Raw genomic sequence first — 19,426 nt, forward strand, 5'->3', positions numbered from 1 at the left:
AGCATTCTTACACACACACACGCCCTTGCCCCTCTCCCCTATCATCGTCCTTACACACACACACACCCTTGCCCCTCTCCGCTCTCTAGCATCTTCCTTCTGTTTATTCTCTCCTCTCCATCCCTTGTTCTCCCAGACTGAGATGGGACACAGAGCCCCTTCTCCAGACTCATTAGCATCTAAGCTCTGCTCTTCTTTACTTAAGGGTCTTTGCCTAATACAGGAGCAGAGTGGTCTAAACCAGGGATTGCCAACCTCCAGGATCTAATGCCTGATGATCTGAGGGGCTGCTGATGTAATAATAATAGAAATAAAGTGCACAGTAAATGTAATACGCTTCAATCATCCTGAAATCACCCCCCTCCCCAGTTCCATGTAAGCATTGTATCCCATGAAGCAGGGCCCAGGTGTCAAAAAGCTAAGGGACCGCTGGTCTAAAGGTACCTCACTTCTTTCAAAGCTCGTTTTGGCATCAGCTTTGAGTGCTTTAAGAGCTTAGGTTTTTGATATTCAAAATCCTAAACTCTTGCATTTGAATAACTTTAGCTTTTGAAATGCCAGGAAGAGTTGGCTCTTGGGCCATCTTTAGCGATAGTGGACTTCCTTCCCAGGGGCAGGAAGGCAAGATGTTCTTAGGGCAGAGGAAGGGCCCTGGATTCAAGGAACTGTGGTGGCAAAGTCTTGGTTACTACAATTACTGTATCAGAATATTATCTTGTCTCAGAAGGAAGAGCATATCATTTATTGAGTACCCAATATGTGCCAGATATCACATCAACATATAAAATGAGTCTTTTAAACAACCTTGAAATGGGGTTATGATCCTGTTACTTTCATTACCTAATGAGAAAACAGGTACAGAGAGGTAAGTTACTTGAAGTCAAGCACCTGGTCAAGGTCAAGCCAGGTTTCAACTCCAGTTTTGTCTGACTCCAAACCCATACGCTCTGCACCACGCCACCCTTGGCTCAGAATTTTGAGACAGTGCCCTTAAACTGGCTGTGTGATTTTGGGCAAGTCAGTTCACTTCTCTGGGTTTCCTTTTCCCTCTGTGTTAAGGTAAGGAGTGAGGTCTTGGTGTCTCCTGTTCTTTCCAGCTCAAACCTTCTATGAATCCCAGGGCCTTGAGAGCCCCAGTGTTGCTCTCAGTAACTTCTGGTAAGCTGAGAGATCAAGATAAACACTGGGTTTTCACCATGGGGTCCGTCTTCAGTTACCACGCTCTCTGTTTTCAACTAAATAAGAACTATCCTCCGGAAGATTCGACTTCGTGCAATAGGATATAAAGTTATTTATAGCTGCATGGGGCCTTAGGTAGACACAGGTTGTGCTGAGCAGTAGTCACAGTGCAGTGGAAGGGGCGCCATGCAGTGGAAGCCAGCATTGTCAGCAGGAATGGAAAAACTGGCATATCCGCTCTGGCCTGGGGCTGACTGGCTGGCCCTGGACGGTGGCCTCCAACTTGAGTAGGTGGCTTTGGCCTGTGAGTCCTCACTCTCCCACCAGTGCAAAGCCTGAGGCCCTGATCTGTTCCTCCAACTGCAGGCTGCCCTCTTTGACCTGTCACCCCTCTAGTGCTACCCCCCGCCAAGGTTGATCTTGACCAGATTCCCCCTCTGGATGGATGCACGTGCACAAGGAGGGTCCAGCACACAGGGAGTCTCACCTGGGCTCATTCTCCACTGGGTTTGCTAGAAAGAATGGCCCTGACCCACCCCTCCACCCCCGGCCCAAGGCCATCGGGACTGGGAACCTTGAGCAGACCTTGGTCACTGTCTCCTCTGCTTTTACAACCAAACTTCTGAGCTCAAAGAGTGGCCTCTTCTTGTTATATCCAGGCTTCTTCCACCCGGGAGACCTAAGAGCTATTTATAAAGTCTGCCTTCAGTTCCGAGTGTCTGATCTCCCTTCTAGCCAGAGGACAGGGATCCCCAAAGATGGTGTCCTTGGGAGCCAGACTGGGCCCCTCACGGCCACTGTCACAGAACTAGAAACCTGGAACAAGGTGACAGTTTTGAACAATAGCTTCCAGTGAGATCCGAGTCACAAGGCAGCTGGCAGGGAGTCAGGTTCCAAACACATGGAAAAGGAGCCAGAATGCAAATCCAGGAGGACTTGGACCCATGGGGGACCCGCGCAGGGGAAGGGAGGAAGACACTGCTGGCGGGAATTCCTCAGCCCAGGGCAGAGGTGGCCTTTCTGCTTTTCCTGTGACCCTGTAGCTGCCCAGGAGCACCAAGGGTACAGACCAAAGGAGACCTTGATCTCCTGTGCAGGCTTGCTTTGTACCTGGAAAAAATCATCCAAGAAGAAAATTCCCTTGGTACTTGTCAAAAATTCAGAACTTTTAATCAATTCTTTGGTTAACTGTTACAAGACAGAGACCCCGAATGCATTTCCTTGGCTGGAAAACTGTGTTGACTACAGAGTATGCCTTCCAAGAACCAAGGATAAAAATAAGTTGCCTGTCTCCTCTACTGATATCAGGAGAAGCCAGAAGAGAGACGAGGGGCTAGACACCTCTTTCTCTGTTTTGGGAAAGGCATGTCCTTACTTGTTGGTTTGTTGATAATAGTGGAATGCCAAGCTGGAAGGACAATGATTTTCAAACTCTGCAAAACCATAGGGTTCAGGGAATCCCCAGGTGCTATCATGCAGGTAAGCAAAGGGTCAAACTCACCAGGGCATCCCCACCCTCAACTTCAACCAGAGCAGTTCTGCTTTGATTTGGTTACGTATTTGGGCTATGCCAGAATGGTTTCATGGCTAAAGAAATGTTTTTTGTGGAAACCCACGAAGTATTTCAGTGCCTTATTTCACAAGGAAAATAAGTAATAGAAAAATAAGGCGCAGAGCGACTGACGTGTCTGCAGAGCGTGAATGACTGAACCAAAAGGAGAGCCTAGGTTGGCTGTAAGGGTGTTGGTTTTACCTGCCTCACCTTGCCTGTCCCAGGCTTGATCTCTTAATTGATTGCCAATATGGCATTTGTTTTCCAGGCAATCTCACCTTTCATATTTATTTACTACTCATTGTTTCTACCTCCGATTTCAGCTCACAATTTTTAGTTTGCTATGGTGTGGGAGGGAAAGGGTGGATAGTGGATGGGAATCCTTAAGATTTCCTTACATCTTGCAATTTCAGCATGCATTAAAAGCCATGGTTTACCTAGGATCTACTTGTTGTTTAGTGGGTTGGCCCTTATGAGTAGGTCGTCTGCCATAATGTGTGTGTGCTCAGTTCCTCAGTCATGTTTGACTCTTTGCGACCCCATGGACTGTAGCCCCCCAGGCTCCTCTGTCCATGGGATTCTCCAGGCATGAATTCTGGAGCAGGTTGCCATTTCCTACTCCAGGAATCGAACTCACATCTTTCATCTCCTGCATTGGCAGGTGAATTCTTCACCAATCTGTGCCATGTGGGACGCCTATAATGATGGAGGGAAAAGCCCTCGTTCATTTTAAAGAATCCTGTTTATGGATTCTCTCTCCTGCTACCTTTTGTCTGGATACCTTCAGGTTTAAAGCCCTATCATCTTGTTCCTTAAGAGATATGGCAGGCCATGATACCTATGGAAAAAAAAAATGAATAAGAAGCACAAGCCACACTTTGTCTTTGCAGAGAGCATTCCCAGATTTTCTGCTTCTCAGAGGCTGTGGTCTGGCTTGCTGGTCCTGTCTCTGACCATTTTTCTTTTCTCCCCTCCCGAGTTGATTACAATCTTCACTTGACAGTTTTGATCCCTTATCTTTAAATAGTGCTTTACAGATCATAAAATACTTACACATACACTGCCTGGCCTGATCTTCTTTGCACCCACCCCTCTGAGCAAGGCATCCTTGTCTCCATCTCAGCAGAAGACACTGAGGTCCAGAGAAGTCACCTGACTTGCTTAGAGACAGAAAATCTATTAGCAAACCTCCACCCATACTTCCTGACTCCAAACCCATCGCTTTCCCCCACAAAACCTGCTTTCCATGAGTGAGAAAATAAGCACAATCCATGATTCATTCTTTATCTAATATTTATTGCCCATCCAGGATATAACAGGCACTGTTCCAGGCATGAAGATACAGCTGACAACAGATCCCTTGCCCTCATTACAGTCTTGTTGTAATACCAGAGTGACAACTGCTATGATAAAAAATTAAAACAGAATATGGAGCTCCAAGGGAATATGGGGCTGGATGAATGACAGAAAGAAAGGAGCCATGGGAAGAACCAGGAGAGAAACATTCCTGGGGAAGCCCAAGGCGGGAAACAACTTGGCGGATTCTAAGACCAACTGAGGGACTCTGACTGCAAGGGCCCAGCAAGGGAAGAGTGGGGGTGGATGAGACAGAAGAGGGGTCTGGGAACAAGTTAAGGGTGATGGTGACTGCAAGGGCCCAGCAAGGGGAGAGTGAGGGTAGATGGGGTAGAAGAGAGGACTGGGGACAAGTTAAGGGTGATGGAAGGGGGACGTTTGAGGAAAGAAGGAAAGTCTAACCCTCGGAAGTCTGCTTCCCTTTTAAGTGAGAAGAACCTGTGTGTTGATGAGCACCAGATATTAACATGTGTCTCCCTGTTTGCTCCTCTCTTTCTCAGGCCTACAGGTTTTCCCAGCTTCCTGAAATGGTCATGGGCTCTCCCCCTCCACCTGTGCCTCCGCGGACAGGCCCTGTGGCTGTCGCTTCTCTCAGGCGGTAACACATTCCTTTCTTTGCCTTGTTTGGGATATTTGCAGAGGATTTGGTCCTGTGAGCCCTGCCCTGACATACTTCCTTCATGCCCTGCCCCACTCGGGGGTGCATCACCTGTGTAGACAACCATGTGACCAGGGCACCTCGAATGCAGTGAAAGAAGTGGGGGCCACAGAGGGTTGGCCTACTTTCTTACCATTGAAAATGGAAAGTCCCATAGAACCCACAATTGAAAAAACCCAAGGTCAACTGCCCCATACCCTGAAAACCTCATGCCTTGACATTGAGCATCTAAAAATTATTCCAGTTTGGGCCATCACAACAGCTGTCTCAAGTCTGGGCACCTCCTGCAGGTGTGTGTGTCAGAAGACCCTTTGTTACTGAGGGGTGGTGTCCAAGAGGCTGGGGAGCAGTGTGTCTGGGCTCCTGCCCTAACTCTTGCCTTCCAAGATGGGGAGGCTGAAAGTACATGAACTTGGACAGGTCAGCTGGGAAGCATATATTCAGCATTCTCTTTGCTCTGTAACACTATAAAAAGCACATGCTTTAAGTATAGATAGGAAACAACAGCCAAGAGCACTGGGGAGGTTGGAATAGTCAATATGTCCAGGGCTGGGAGAGTGGTCCATACGGTGCCTTGGGGTCCGTATGGGCCACTGCCCTGGCCCTCCTACCATAGCCTCCCCCAAAATGCTTGTCACGCTGTGTATGGGCCACAGGTCTGAACTTTGTGAAAATGGTGAAAAGAAATGAGTTTTCCTCAGAAACAACCCTCCCTTCATTTCCAGCAGTTTAGGATGCTGAGCTGTATATAGACATCACCCTTTGACCCCAGTCAAGTTCAGAGTGGGGGTGGGGGGTGGGGACAGCAGACCAGGGTTCCACCTTACCTGCCAGTAGCCTGCTGTGTAACCCCAGGACGATGCCTCACCTCTCTGGTTCCTCTTTCCTTATCTGTCAAATGAGAGCAAAGTTCTAAATGATCTCAGAGGTTCTGGGAGTCCTCAAAGGTGGCCACATGTACAGAGCAGAATCCAGGGATTTTCCCAGGATGGTTTTCCAAAGGAGTAGCTGATGCCTAGAAACAGCATGTGAGAAGCCAGAGCTGTGGGAGTGAGAAAAGGAGAGAAGGAGAAAGAAGAGAGACCCCACAGTCCTGGTCCCCGACACCCACCTGATGTGGAGTTTAATCCTCACAGCCTGTGTCTGACCCTCCCTGGGGAATAGTTACTCCTGAGGGTTCTGAATTGGAGGAGCTTGTCATCAGCGATTCATGCTACATTTGCTGAAGGCCCGCACCTACTTCTTATTTCTCCTTTCATGTCCTTCTGCACCATTTGTCATCCTCGCCAAGTATCAGGAAGTCACTCCCTCCATAGGAACCCAGAGGGTTGGACCAGAGAGGAACCTTTGAGATGGAGTCACCCTCCCCTTTGAGGAAACTGGGGCTCAGAGAGAGGAGGTAGTTAGGACTCAGACCCCCCTGCCTCCTGTCCTCTCCCTTGCGCCCCTGTGCAGAGGGTGGCCCTGTGGGCTGGCAGCCTGCTACCCGCTGTGGCTGTCTTTGCCTCCTTCCATCTGAATTTTAGGAAAGCCAGAGTGCCTCCGCCGAAGGGAAGAGAGAGACTGGCTAAAGCACCCTTTATACTTGGGGGAGAGGCCGGTGCTCCCACCCCAGCCCCCTCTTATTACCTGGCTTTCTGAGCACTAAGTGGAAATGGGTGTTAAGTGGGCCAGATTCTCTGCTTATCTGTGGAACAAAAACGTGTTCTCGCATTCATAGCACTCAGCAAGAGCTAGGCTTCTGCTCCTGAGAGCAGACCCCAGCCCGAGCTTCCGGAGCCTGGGGCTTCTTGCTTCCAGCCGCTCTCCAGACGAAGCCTTCCCATTGGCTGCCGGTGATGTCATCGCCTGCCAGGTTGACCATCCCCAGCAAAGACCCAATGCTAATTGCTTGGCTCCTGTTGATGTGGAGATGAAGTGTTCTTCTCCCCAGAGACACAAGAGTCACCCACAGAGGAGCACTGACCTTGAATGTCTAAAAATGACTCCAGCCCGGCCACCGCGACGGCTGCTGCAGGTCTGGGCTCCCTTTGTTATCGGGGGACCCGGAGCTGCAAACTCAGGCCCGAGGACCCAGCAGTCCTGTCGCTCGGAGGCCGAGGCGCTCCCCCCGCTTCCCCGGCGGTGACCTGCCCCGGGAGCCTCGCCTCACCTCGCGGGCCGCTGTCCCAGCAGGCGGCTAAGGTGGCCTTTCTCCCTGCCCAGGTCCACTTCGGACATTGGCAGCAAGACTAGGATGGGCGAGTCCGCGGGGCCCGAGCCCGCCCAGCTGCACGACAGCGCCTCCTTCGCGCAGGTGTCCCGAGGCCCCGTGTCCGTGGCGCAGTTGGATCAGTCGGCTTTAAATTACTCAGGTGGGCTAGAGGAGAAAAGCCTGGAAGAAGCCCGCGCCCTGCCCCAGCGTCACCCCCTCTACCTCTGTTCTTTTCCCCGCTCTCCACCTTCTGTCCTCCAGGCTCAGGGATCAAAGCGACTGTATTTCTGGATCTCCTGTAGCCCTGGCTAGAAGAGCTACTGCCCTTATTTGTTTACAGTATCTGAAATCTGACAAAATACTAAGATATATTACAGTCAGGGTGGATGTTAACATCTTTCCAGACCTCAGACCTTTAAAAAAAGCACTCCAGATACAACTGTCTACCCCCAACTCATTCTCCTTCTCCCCAGAGGTAATCACAGTCCTTAAGTCGTAGGTGTTAACGTTTCATTACGTTACAACAATATACTGTATTAATGCTGTAAATATTTTAAATTTACGTAAGTGATGTCAAGCTATACCTTTCCTTTTGCACTATTTTCTTGATTAAACATTGTTAGCAAAGGTTCTCCAGGTTGCTACACTCACATTGATCTAGCTCCTTTGTTTACACTGCCATGTGGTATTCCATTACGTGATATGCCACAGTTGATCCTGTCCCCTAACAAGGGACAGACTGGTTGTTTCCAGCGTTTTGCTATTACAAACAACAAACATGGAGGTTTGGACATGCCCTAATGGGTTTTTTCTTTTAATCAAACCATTCCTTTTAGGCTAAAACATTCAGTTGTCAACACGTATTAAAGCATAGTGTGTCCAGCAATTCCACCAATGAAACCCATTCCTTTTATTTCCTCTTCTTGGCTCTTTAAGAATACCCACCCTTCTGGGAGGAAAACCCCTGGCACCAAGGTGTCATTTCCTCTTGCCAGCAGATCAGGGGTGTGGGATGGGGATGGGGGAGTTGGTGAGGGCTCGGCAAGGGGAGTTGAGCCATCGCTTCTCTAGAAAGCCAGGTCCGAGTCTCAGCAGGTGACTCTACTACTGTCTGGGCAGGTGAGCGGGGGGCTGAGGCTACAGGTGGAGATCTGTTGCCCCCTGCCCCCCAGGAGCTCCTTCCCCAATGCCACAATCCTATTTCCCAGCTTCCCCAAGCTTGTGCAGATGTTAGCCCAGTGGGCAAGGCTCTGGCTTAATCTCACCCATCCATCTCCTCCATGCCAGGTAATACGGTGCCAGCAGTGTTCGCCATCCCAGCTGCCAACAGACCTGGTTTCACCGGCTACTTCATCCCGACGCCCCCCTCGTCCTACAGGAACCAGGCCTGGATGTCCTACGCCGGAGAGAACGAGCTCCCCAGCCAGTGGGCTGATTCGGTGAGACCCTCGCTGATTCCCTCACAACTTTACCTGCTTGACACACTTCAGGGAGAAAATGAATGTGAGGCTGAGACTAAGTGTTTTGTTATCTCAGGCCCCCTCTCACCAACCAGGTGTCGAAAGTTAGCCTTTAGAAGAGACAGTTGGCAGGTGGAGGGGGTTGGGTTTGGGGGAGTGGTGGTGGTGGTGGTGGTGATATCCTTTGATAGAGATGTCTGAGAACCACTTTCAGTCAGATTCCACCTCTTCCTGGAGGGCACCCTTAATCAAATACATTTTTATATTAACTGTCAATTTTTGAGTTTTTTCTATGTGCCAGACACCATGTTAGATGTTCTATTTATGTTGTCTTAATCTACACAAAACCCATAATGTAGGTATTATTGTTGTTCCTATGATGTATCCAGCATTCAGACCTGCATCTTCCCAGCTCCAAAGCCTTTGCCAAGTTTGTTCCCTTCAACTTTAAAATCCTATAAGAATTTTAGTTGCAATACCAGAAAAAGAAGTATTAGAAACCCAGGACAGAACTACTTTGCATGTAGATCCGAAGGCTTTCTGCATGTCTTCAGCTGAAAACTGCCTTGTCACAGTCCCCTGGTTTCTTCCTTATATGAGTAGGAGTCTATGGCACAGTCGACTTGGCCCAGCCTAGACCAAAGAGGGGCAGCAAGCAGCTGAACCTGAATATGCACACCCAAACCTGCCTGTTAAAGCACTGCCAAATGAAAAACGAAAAGCAAGCAAACAAAAGTAGCACAGTGATGGCCCCTAGAGTGGGTTGCTCCAGTCCCTGTGTGAGACCATCCGTCATGGATAAGAAAGGCAGGCTGTCTTCTGAAGGCCTGTGGTGCTGTATTCATCTTAGGGTTTGTTTCAGCATTTGTCAATCCGCATTGACACCCAAGGCCTGTGTCAACTTTTCTCTCTGTCCAGACCCCTAGGGTCCATTCTGTCTACCCCTACAGGTTCAGTTCAGCCCCAGCATTGGTGTCTTCTCTTATTGTAGTGATGCCACATTTAAACAACATTGTCAAGGTAAAACTACCCTACATATTTATTAATTTTCCTGATGATCAAAGCTTATCCCTGAGCGTTCCCGGTGGCTCAGTGGTAAAGAATCTGCCTGCCAATGCAGGAGACACATGCATTGTGTCTCCCGATCCCTGATTTGGGAAAATTCCACATGCCACAGAGCAACTAAGCCCACATGCCAGAACTATTGAGCCTGTGCTCTAGAGCCCATGCTTCGCAACAAGGGAAGCCACCACAATGAGAGGCCTGCGTGGTGCAAAGAGAGAGCAGCTCCCGCTCTCTGCAACTAGAAAAAAGCCCACGCAGCAATGAAGACCCAGCACTGCCATAAATAAATAAATAAAACTGTATATTAAAAAAGTTGTCTTTAAAAAAAGCTCATCCCTTTACTTGCCAAAATATCTTTAAAGTATGTGCTATCTTGAATTTTAAAATTCTGGAATGAATTACATCCTTCTCCCCTTCTTTAGAAGAAAAACATAATTTAATTTGTCTTTAACAAATGATTCAACATCATTATTATGCCCCACTGAGAAGGCAATGGCACCCCACTCCAGTACTCTTGCCTGGAAAGTCCCATGGAGGGAGGAGCCTGGTAAGCTGCAGTCCATGGGGTCGCTAAGAGTCGGACACAACTGAGCGACTTCACTTTCACTTTTCACTTTCATGCATTGGAGAAGGAAATGGCAACCCACTCCAGTGTTCTTGCCTGGAGAATCCCAGGGATGGGGGAGCCTCGTGGGCTTCCATCTATGGGGTCGCACAGAGTCAGACACAACTGAAGCGACTTAGCAGTAGCAGTAGCAGTACTAAAATGACATCTGTAAGATGGGCTCTGATGGTTTGTAGAATTACTTCCCCTATGTCAAACATCTCCAAACTATGCTTTTTGGAATTACTACAAGGCTTAGTATGGTTTTTCTTTCTCTGACCTTGCTCCCAGCTCCTTCTATTGCTGCCCATGTCCCCACTTTCAGATATACTCTCCCTTAAATATGCTTTTCCTAATGTACTGTTATGTGCAAATGAGGCACGTCTGAGCTCATGAGAGTTGTTTGTAGAGTTGGAGTAAATGAACTCTAAGAGAGTAACTAGAGACATTCCCTACTGATAGGTCTACACATCTTAGTGTGGGAGTGTTTGGCCTGTGTTCTGGTTGGTAGTGGGCCTTTTTTGCTTCCTTTGTCATGCTCAGCTCTTCTAAGCAGCTGAAATCACGGGGTGTGCGTTGATCAGTTCAGATTTTATTTGACTCCATAATTTCACTTGCAATCTAAACATAATGTGTACTTTTCAGAAAGGAGATGGTACTTAACTTGTGCTAATTAGTCAGTAAACCTGCAGCTTTGTCAGCTCACCCTCTGTGTGCAGGGTGCGCTGGGCGCGTGGCAGGAGTCAACAGAGGTATTTACAAAACCTTGGCCCTTGCCTTCAAGATACTTACAGATAACTCTTAGCTGGGCTTATGGCGACATAACTCAGATGCCTCTGGGTTCATGTTGCCTTAAAAATGAAGGAAAGGGAACCCAGCAAATCAAAACCTAATCTTCTGGACAGGATGACTTGATCACCGCATTGCCCCACCCCCATCCCCAGTGTGAGGGAGAGCTAGTTTCTTATTAGCTGTTTTTAAGAGAAAAATGATTGCTACAGCCTAGATGGGTCTTTCATGGAGCCCACTTACCATCTGCAGGTAAGCAGGTATAGCCCCTTGCATGGAACGCAGTAGCCAGGGACCAAGCTGGGAGGTCAGGTGCTTTATTGCATTTGAAAGACAGCACAGGAGGTTCAGAGGGACCAGCTGAGAAAGATATTCCGACATTCTTTCAGCTTGAGAAAGAGATTCCGTTGGAGAAAATGTTCGCCCTCTGGCATCACCACCTCAATGGACATGAGTCTGAGCAAACTCCAGGAGATAGTGAAGGACAGGGAAGCCTGGTGTGCTATAGTCCATGGGGTCGCAGAGAGTCCAACATGTCTTAGCAACTGAACACACACTACATCCATGTGAGAAGAAAAAAGTGCCTACCATCAGCTGGTGCCAGTGGTAAAGAACCCGACTGCCAGTGCAGGAGATTTAAGAGATGTGGGTTCTATCCCTGGGTGGGGAAGATCCTCTGGAGGAGGGCATGGCAACCCACTCCAGTACTCTTGCCTGTAGAATCCCATGGACAGAGAAGTTTGGCGGGCTACAGTCCATAAGGGTCACACGGAGTCGGACACGATTGAAGTGACTTTGCATGCGTGCACACGTGCATCATTTGGAGGGCTGGCCTTCCTGATTCCAGGTATCCAAATGTAGGGAGCTAGCTTGCATAACACCTGGACCTGGCTTGATAAATAGATTTCATTCTCAGTGCTAGGTGGAGAGGGGTTGAGAAGGAGTTACCAGGCTCAGCAGGAAACTGCTGTCGTCTATAGGGGATGCTTCCCATGGGCCCTGGCTACGCAAGGAGTGATGTTTGCCAGTCCTGGATTTTGGTCCACACGGTGTGGTGGGTCCCACCTGCATCTCTTGTAAGAGAGGAAGAGTATGTCATGTCCTCATCTTCTGCACTTCTGAAGGGAACATTCATGCAAAGATGAGCACAATAAAGGACTGAAGCGGTATGGACCTAACAGAAGTAGAAGATATTAAGAAGAGGTGGCAGAGGTGGCAAGAATACACAGAAGAACTATACAGAAAAGATCTTCACAACCCAGTTAACCACAATGGTGTGATCACTCACTTAGAACCAGACATCCTGGAGTGCAAAGTCAAGTGGGCCTTGTGAAGCATTACTACGAACAAAGCTAGTGGAGGTGATGGAATTCCAGTGGAGCTATTTCAAATCCTGAAAGATGATGCTGTGAAAGTGCTACACCCAATATGCCAGCAAATCTGGAAAACTCAGCAGTGGCCACAGGACTGGAAAAGGTATTTTCATTCCAATCCCAAAGAAAGGCAATGACAAAGAATGCTCAAATTACCATACAGTTGCACTCATCTCATATGCTAGCAAAGTAATGCTCAAAATTCTCCAAGCCAGGCTTCAACAGTATGTGAACTGTGAACTTCCAGATGTTGAAGCTGTATTTAGAAAAGGCCGAGGAACCAGAGATCAAATTGCCAGCATCCGTTGCATCATCGAAACAGCAAGAGAGTTCCAGAAAAACATCTGCTTTATTTACTACACCAACCCCTTGACTGTGTGGATCACAACAAACTATGAAAAATTCTTAAAGAGATGGGAATACCAGACCACCTGACCTGCCGTCTGAGAAATCTGTATGCAGATCAAGAAGCAATAGTTAGAACTGAACATGGAACAACAGACTGGTTCCAAATCGGGAAAGGAGTATGTCAAGGTTGTGTATTGTCACCCTGCTTATTTAACTTGTATGCAGAGTACATCATGAGAAATGCTGGGCTGGATGAAGCACAAGCTGGAATCAAGATTGCCAGGAGAAATATCAATAACCTCAGATACACAGATGACACCACCCTCATGGCAGAAAGCAAAGAACTAAAGAGCCTCTTGATGAAAGTGAAAGAAGAGAGTGAAAAAGTTGGCTTAAAGCTCAACATTCAGAAAATGAAGATCATGGCATCTAGTCCCATCACTTCATGGCAAATAAATGGGGAAGCAATGGAAAAAGTGACGGACTTTATTTTGGGGGGCTCCAAAATCACTGCAGATGGTGACTGCAGCCATGAAATTAAAAGACACTTACTCCTTGGAAGGAAAGTTATGACCAACCTAGACAGCATATTAAAAAGCAGAGGCGTTACTTTGCCAACAAAGGTCCATCTAGTCAAGGCTATGGTTTTTCCATTGGTCATGTATGGATGTGAGAGTTGGACTATAAAGAAAGCTGAGCGCCAAAAAATTGATGCTTTTGAACTGTGGTGTTGGAGAAGACTCTTGAGAGTCCCTTGGACTGCAAGGAGATCCAACCGGTCCATTCTGAAGGAGATCAGCCCTGGGTGTTCTTTGGAAGGACTAATGCTGAAGCTGAAACTCCAGTACTTTGGCCATCTGATGCAAAGAACTGACTCATTTGAAAAGAGCCTGATGCTGGGGAAGATTGAAGGCAGGAGGAGAAGGGGATGACAGAGGATGAGATGGTTGAATGGCATTACTGACTCAACGGAGATGAGTTTGAGTAAACTCCAGGAGTTGGTGATGGACAGGGAGGCCTGGCATGCTGCAGTCCATGGGGTCTCAAAGACTGAACCGAACTGAACCAGTGGAGTCCGGTCCCCCAGCCTGTCCCAGCCACCAGTACCAAGTCAGTTAATGCTGCAGAGCTAGGAGGTCTCAATAGTTGGACACTGACCCTCAGCTCCAGCTGAACTTGAAATCCAGGGAAAGGGGACATGGCAGCTTCTTTCACAAACATAGGGCACCAGGTGCCTATCCTTCAGTGATTTTCAGATTATGCTGCTCAGAACCCTGGGTTCTAAGACACTCCCTTCTGCGTACCATGCACAGTTCGGGGCACAGTGATAAGCAGGTGAGACACAGCTTTGCGTTCACAAGTCGATGCCTGAGATGAGTGATGAAGTCATGAGTGATGACTAGTTATGCTAGACAAAGTGCATGGAAGGAATTTACAGGGAGTCCTTGACTAATATAGGGCTGGGGAAGGCCTCTCAGAAGAAAAGCAGTGTGAAGTGAGACTTGACAGGCAAATCCTGTGTCCTGGCCTTGGTGCTCTGTTCCCCCCAGTTAACTACCAGTGTGTCCCCAGCTCACGTGGCCCAAGGGCTTGGACAGTCTGACTCCAGTTTTCCTCTAAGATGCAAATGCAGTGTATTTGCAACTTTGTCTTTCTTTGCTAGGTCTTGTAGGGAAATTAAAGCCCCAGACTTTGGGACATCCCATCATTTCTTCCCTTATTCAGGTCCTCCCTGGTTCTCACCTGGCCCATTGAGGTAGCCTCAGATCCCGTCTCCTCTCTACCTCCAGTGGGTCCACCTCCTGCAGAGTGTTCCTTCCTACAGTACAGACCTTTTCTCTGCCTGACACCCCTGGTAGCTCCCAGGCCAGGGACTAGGAGGGGCCTGCTGTCTTACTACATGTTCAGCCATCCAGAATTTCTGAATCATCACCCAACCTCATCCCACTCCATCCTCACCAGCTCCCACACATGCATCTCTGTAAAGAATGGGAACATGATGAATTCCTCAGAAGTGGGCCATAGAAAACGTAACTCTGTAGCTTGGTGTTCAGCGGCTTTCTGAACTGGTCCTGCCCACCCTTCTTCCTGAGCTCCTCCCAAACTGCTCACACCCTCTGTGGTCAGACCTCCTTACTGAACCCCCCTGGGGACACCGTCCTCCGTGTATTGCCAGACCTCTGCATGGCTGTCCCTCTGCCTGGAATGCCCCTTCCACCTTGTCTTCCACAAAACAGCCTCTCCATCCTAGCCGTCTCCTCTCCAGACTCAGCTAAGATGCTTCTCCTGGAAAGCTGCCGTACTGCCCACATGTGTCCCATCCCCTGCAGCACCCCAGGGCCTACGTGATCCATGGGCATTTATCTCACAGTGATGCAACTAGCTTATGGGATATAAAGGTCTTTTGTGGATTAGCCTGGAACAGCATCCCCATGTGTGGCCCTGTTTCTGGGGGCAAGTCGACCCTGAATTCTAAATCATTGTCCTGTCCATATTTCTAGAAGTGTCCATATTATTGGCATAGAACTATCTTCCACTTTTAATGAAAAGAAAATTTTTTCAAGAAGCCAAGATCTTATTCCAGATGCATGACATGATAGTTCAGTGATTAACTCCCAGCCTTGAAGCCAGCCTGTCTCTGTGGCTTGTCAGCTGTGGCAGCTTTGACTGAGACACTGTTTGTTTTTGTTTCCTCTTCTGTAAAATAAGGGTAACAATACCTACCTCCTAGGAGAATCGCTCTGAGAATTAAATGAGATCATGATTGGAAAGCCCTTAGCACAGGGCTCGTTCAGCGTTAACTATTGTCATCAGTAATAAATCCCTGAGTCCTCTGAGGTCCTTAAAGAACCACACTTCTCTGCTTAGATGGTGCTTATATTAAAAAGGTAGCCAGGTAGATTCAGATGTAGACTGGGTATGTGCCCACTGTTTGCACAAAGTGTAAAATGCTTATTTAATTCATCCAACCAGCAGAACCAGTGAGTCCAAGTCACCTAGCTTTCTTTATATCTGCACAATGGCGAGTTGCCTTCATTTTCTTCTAAATCCCTTTCCTTGTCCTCAATCCCCTCCTCCTTTGGTATCTAGTGTATCCTATGACTTGAGCCCATTCCTGATACCTGGCCCTGTCTTCTCTCCCAAAATGCTCTGCAGGTCCCCCTCCCGGGGTACATCGAGGCTTACCCCCGATCCCGGTATCAGCAGAACTCACCCTCCAGGCTCCCGCGTCAGTACAGCCAGCCGGCCGGGCTGCACCCCAGCTTGGAGCAGGCCCCGGCGCCCTCCACAGCAGCCTCACAGCAGAGCCTGGCGGACAACGACCCATCCGACACCCCCCTCACCAACATTTCCACGGCGGCCCTGGTGAAAGCCATCCGGGAAGAGGTGGCCAAGCTTGCCAAGAAACAGACAGACATGTTCGAGTTCCAGGTCTAATGCCTTCACCCCTTGAGACTTCCAGACTCTGAGGAAGCAGGCTTTGGGTTTTTCCAGGCGTGGTGGGACTGGAGACATGAGACGATGCGGGAGTCTTTCTCACCCTCAGTTTCTGAAAAGGTGAACAGAGGGGCTTCTGGGGAACAGGAAGCTCTTGAACAACGGGATGCTTGGCCTATTCAACTGATTGTATGTCAACAAGTCCGCATGTGGGACCATATGTTTGATACTCTGTTAATTAACTGTTTGAGCTGTGGGTGTATTCCCTCCCCAGTGGAGCCTTAGTCACAAGAGAGGAGACACTTGCTAATCTGCAGATTCCTGTCCAGTACCACATTTTAACAGGTCACCAGAAGGGGGAGAGCACAGCTCTATCTTCAGTGACCTCTGCATGTTAACTGTTTCCGTGTTAAAGGCAATGCAGGCGTGTGATGAAGCCCCAGACTGTTCTCTCATTCAGCCAGAATTGTAATTATCCAGTCACCTCCAGTCTCCAAGGGAGACACTGACTCCAGCCAAGAAACTTGAGTCCTTTTCTTTTAAAGGTTCATATTCAAAGTCAAATAAATTGGGTGAAAATCAGGACTGTCAATGACTGCACCTATACATAGTCCTGACTCTTCCCCCCCACCCTGCCCCCAATTAATTCAACAAAGGCAAAGAAAGAGAGAAGATAAGAGGGAATGGTGGATTTGTGTTGACAGGTTCTTTGAAAAGGTGTTGTCATGTTGGAAACAGAGTATTCTGCAAGTTGGGCTCTAGCTGGAAGAGCATCGGTGCTAAGAGCTTTTAGGATCCTACAAAAGAAAAACAGGTTTTCTTTGCCCTGCAGTGAAGGTAGCCTGAGAACAGGGCTTCTCTCTTTTTGTGGGGACAATAGATACATCGACTTTTACAAGGAAATCTCTGTCTCTTCAACAATGATGTCCAGCATGTGCTGCCCAGTGATACAAAAGAAAATAGTCATCGACGCCTATTGGAAGCAGGAATAGTGAACCCAGTCTCCCCAGGCTGCAGCCTCTGTTTATAGAAGCTTCTGAATGTAGAAAATCTGTTGATTTACGTTCAAATGTAAATAACATTTTTAAAGATGTATGGAGTTAGCCAGTCCCCTCCCACACCTGTCCCCATAGTTAATAGACATAGGAGGACATTTGCTGCAATGGCGGGCTTTGGACCTCGTGACCATGGTGTTATAAGTTAGGCTTCCTGGCATGGTAGGTCAGCCTCCAGAGCTCTGGGTGGACATTGCCTTGCAGCCCGGAGGCCCCAGCTGCTGACTGTCAATGCTGACTTCAGGTCCCCCTGGGGAAGGGACACCCTGGTTCCATCACCAACTTTGGGAGCTATGCTCAATGTCAAGGGCTTTCATGGTGTCCGTTGGGGAATGAGGTCCTCTCCTGCCTTCACCCACGATCCATCTAGCTTCAGCTTGTATTCATCTCCTCTGAGCCCATCTTTCCATTCTCCTCATGAGTTTCTTTGGTCTTTATTGAGAGAAGAAGGTGGAAATTTTCAAATTGAGAGAAGAGTAGGAATGGAACTGATTAGAGTGAGAGAATCAAACTGTCAAAGCACAGACTTTTCAAAGAAGCTGTTTTTATTTCTCAATGGCAAATTGCCCTTTCTGCAATGTTCTGGAGATGATGTGTCATGGATCCCCCAAACCAGTCTCTTGTTCGGATGATATTAGGTAGCGTCCTTTTGGTATGCTGGTTGATCTTTCATAGTGTTAGTCTTTTGTTACTTAAAAAAAAAATCAGCTATAAATAAAATGTATTTTTGTAATTTCCATGTGTATATATGGTATATTTCTACCAATGGCCAGTTGTTGTAACCCAAAACCTAAGTCAGTTTGCAAACACTGTGGACAGTGCAAGATTTTATTGACAGATTAACACAATACCTAAGTCTATCCAAATAGGTATTCAGTGCACTTGAATGAACAAAGAGCCAAAGAAACTCAGCCTTTTCATGCAAACGGTATGAGTCTGATAAAGTCAGCTACATTGTCCCGCCTTATCAATGATCTTACTATCTCATCAGTGCAATGATATCAACCCAGTACTTTGTCTACTTGGTAAATGCTTGGAAATACTGTGTGTGAAAATGAAGTTTCAAGACCTTAGTGTAAGTTAAATATATACACATGCTTCCAAGACAGTGTCTACACTTTGGATGTCCCAGTGACTCACAGAGGAAGAGCTCACAGGGTGCAGTGGTCTGGCTTCAGTTGGCTAAAAGAGTCCCCTGAGATTATGAGTCAGTCAGTGGAGATGACTTCAAATATGGCATGCTAAGTCAGACACTCTCTTAAACTAGACACTACAGGTTTAAGAGCAGTATATGGGAGGAAAAGCTTAAGTTGAGAAATCAGTGTGTCCATGTTGTCCCGCCAATGCAAAGATGGCCGCCACTGTTTGATGTCCTGTGACTCAGATGGGGGTCCCTTTTCTGAAGAGTCTCCTGACCCTTAGGAGATGATAGATACCTGGACGGCTGGCCCTGAGACAAGGCAGGTGTTCAGAAGCGCCATGAGAGCCCAGAGACTCTGTGTTCCTCATGACCCTCCAGACAGTTGAAGAAGCCTTGAAGAACCAGAGGACCATTGGTGACATCCGAGAGGGAAGCCAATGTTCGGAGAAGTGGAGTGACCTGCCCAGGCCTTCAGCCCCAGCCCACTTACTCGTGATCGGGCTTGCTTTCCATTTCACCATGCTGCCTGAACGCTTGTCTGTGATGCGTTTCTTGAACTGTGCTAGGAAGTCTAAAAAGTAGACAAGGGTTATGTGAGGGACTCCCTACATTCTTGCAAAGGAAAAAGATGATTGAATACAGTGTATAGAGGACAATGCATTTGTGGCATAATAAACATTTTTTGGAACTAGTTTCGATGTGAGTTTTCTGAGTTCATGAAAAGCATTTTGGCTTTTTCTAGAGAGTACCATCAAGGAAATGGGGTTCTCCACTGCTGTTGAAGACTTTAGGGGTGTATTCTTCTCTTAGTGCCATAAGAGGCAGCCTGAGTTGACTAATGACTAAGACAGGGTGGATCATGTAGGAATCAGTTCTCTGGTGCAGAAGTTATATTGTGCATTTGTTAATTTAAGAATTCAGCAGAAGGGCATGTATAATTTCTGGGTATTCTTGAGGGAAGAATGGATAGGATATTGTTGGATTCGTGATTTTTAAAAAAAGAAAAAAAAAAAACCTCAGAGTACAGATGGAGGAGAAGAAAAATTTAAATACCTGACTAAAATGCTTCTCTAACAGGCAGGAACTAACAAAATATATCAAAAGATTTAAATCCTGATTACCAATAAATAGGCTTCTTTTTCATACATAACATGTAGGCATTCATTGTTTAATGAATAAAATAACATTATTTTAAAGTCTGAGAACAGAATTTA

The 19,426-nt window shown here is 47.5% G+C and overlaps 1 protein-coding gene across 1 annotated transcript in view; it reads left to right on the forward strand.

Annotated features, from left to right (window-relative positions):
* KIAA1549L (KIAA1549 like) overlaps positions 1-18,903 on the forward strand; it is a 168,699-nt gene extending 149,796 nt beyond the window's left edge. The window contains exons 19-22 of the mRNA XM_069553333.1: positions 4,588-4,685; positions 6,951-7,099; positions 8,227-8,378; positions 15,735-18,903. Coding sequence (XP_069409434.1) covers positions 4,588-4,685; positions 6,951-7,099; positions 8,227-8,378; positions 15,735-16,016 — 681 coding nt within the window. The 3' untranslated portion in view covers positions 16,017-18,903. The remainder of the gene's footprint in view (positions 1-4,587; positions 4,686-6,950; positions 7,100-8,226; positions 8,379-15,734) is intronic.
* Positions 18,904-19,426: the final 523 nt, after the last annotated feature.

Source organism: Ovis canadensis, chromosome 15, assembly GCF_042477335.2.
Source record: "Ovis canadensis isolate MfBH-ARS-UI-01 breed Bighorn chromosome 15, ARS-UI_OviCan_v2, whole genome shotgun sequence".
NCBI lineage: Eukaryota > Metazoa > Chordata > Mammalia > Artiodactyla > Bovidae > Ovis > Ovis canadensis.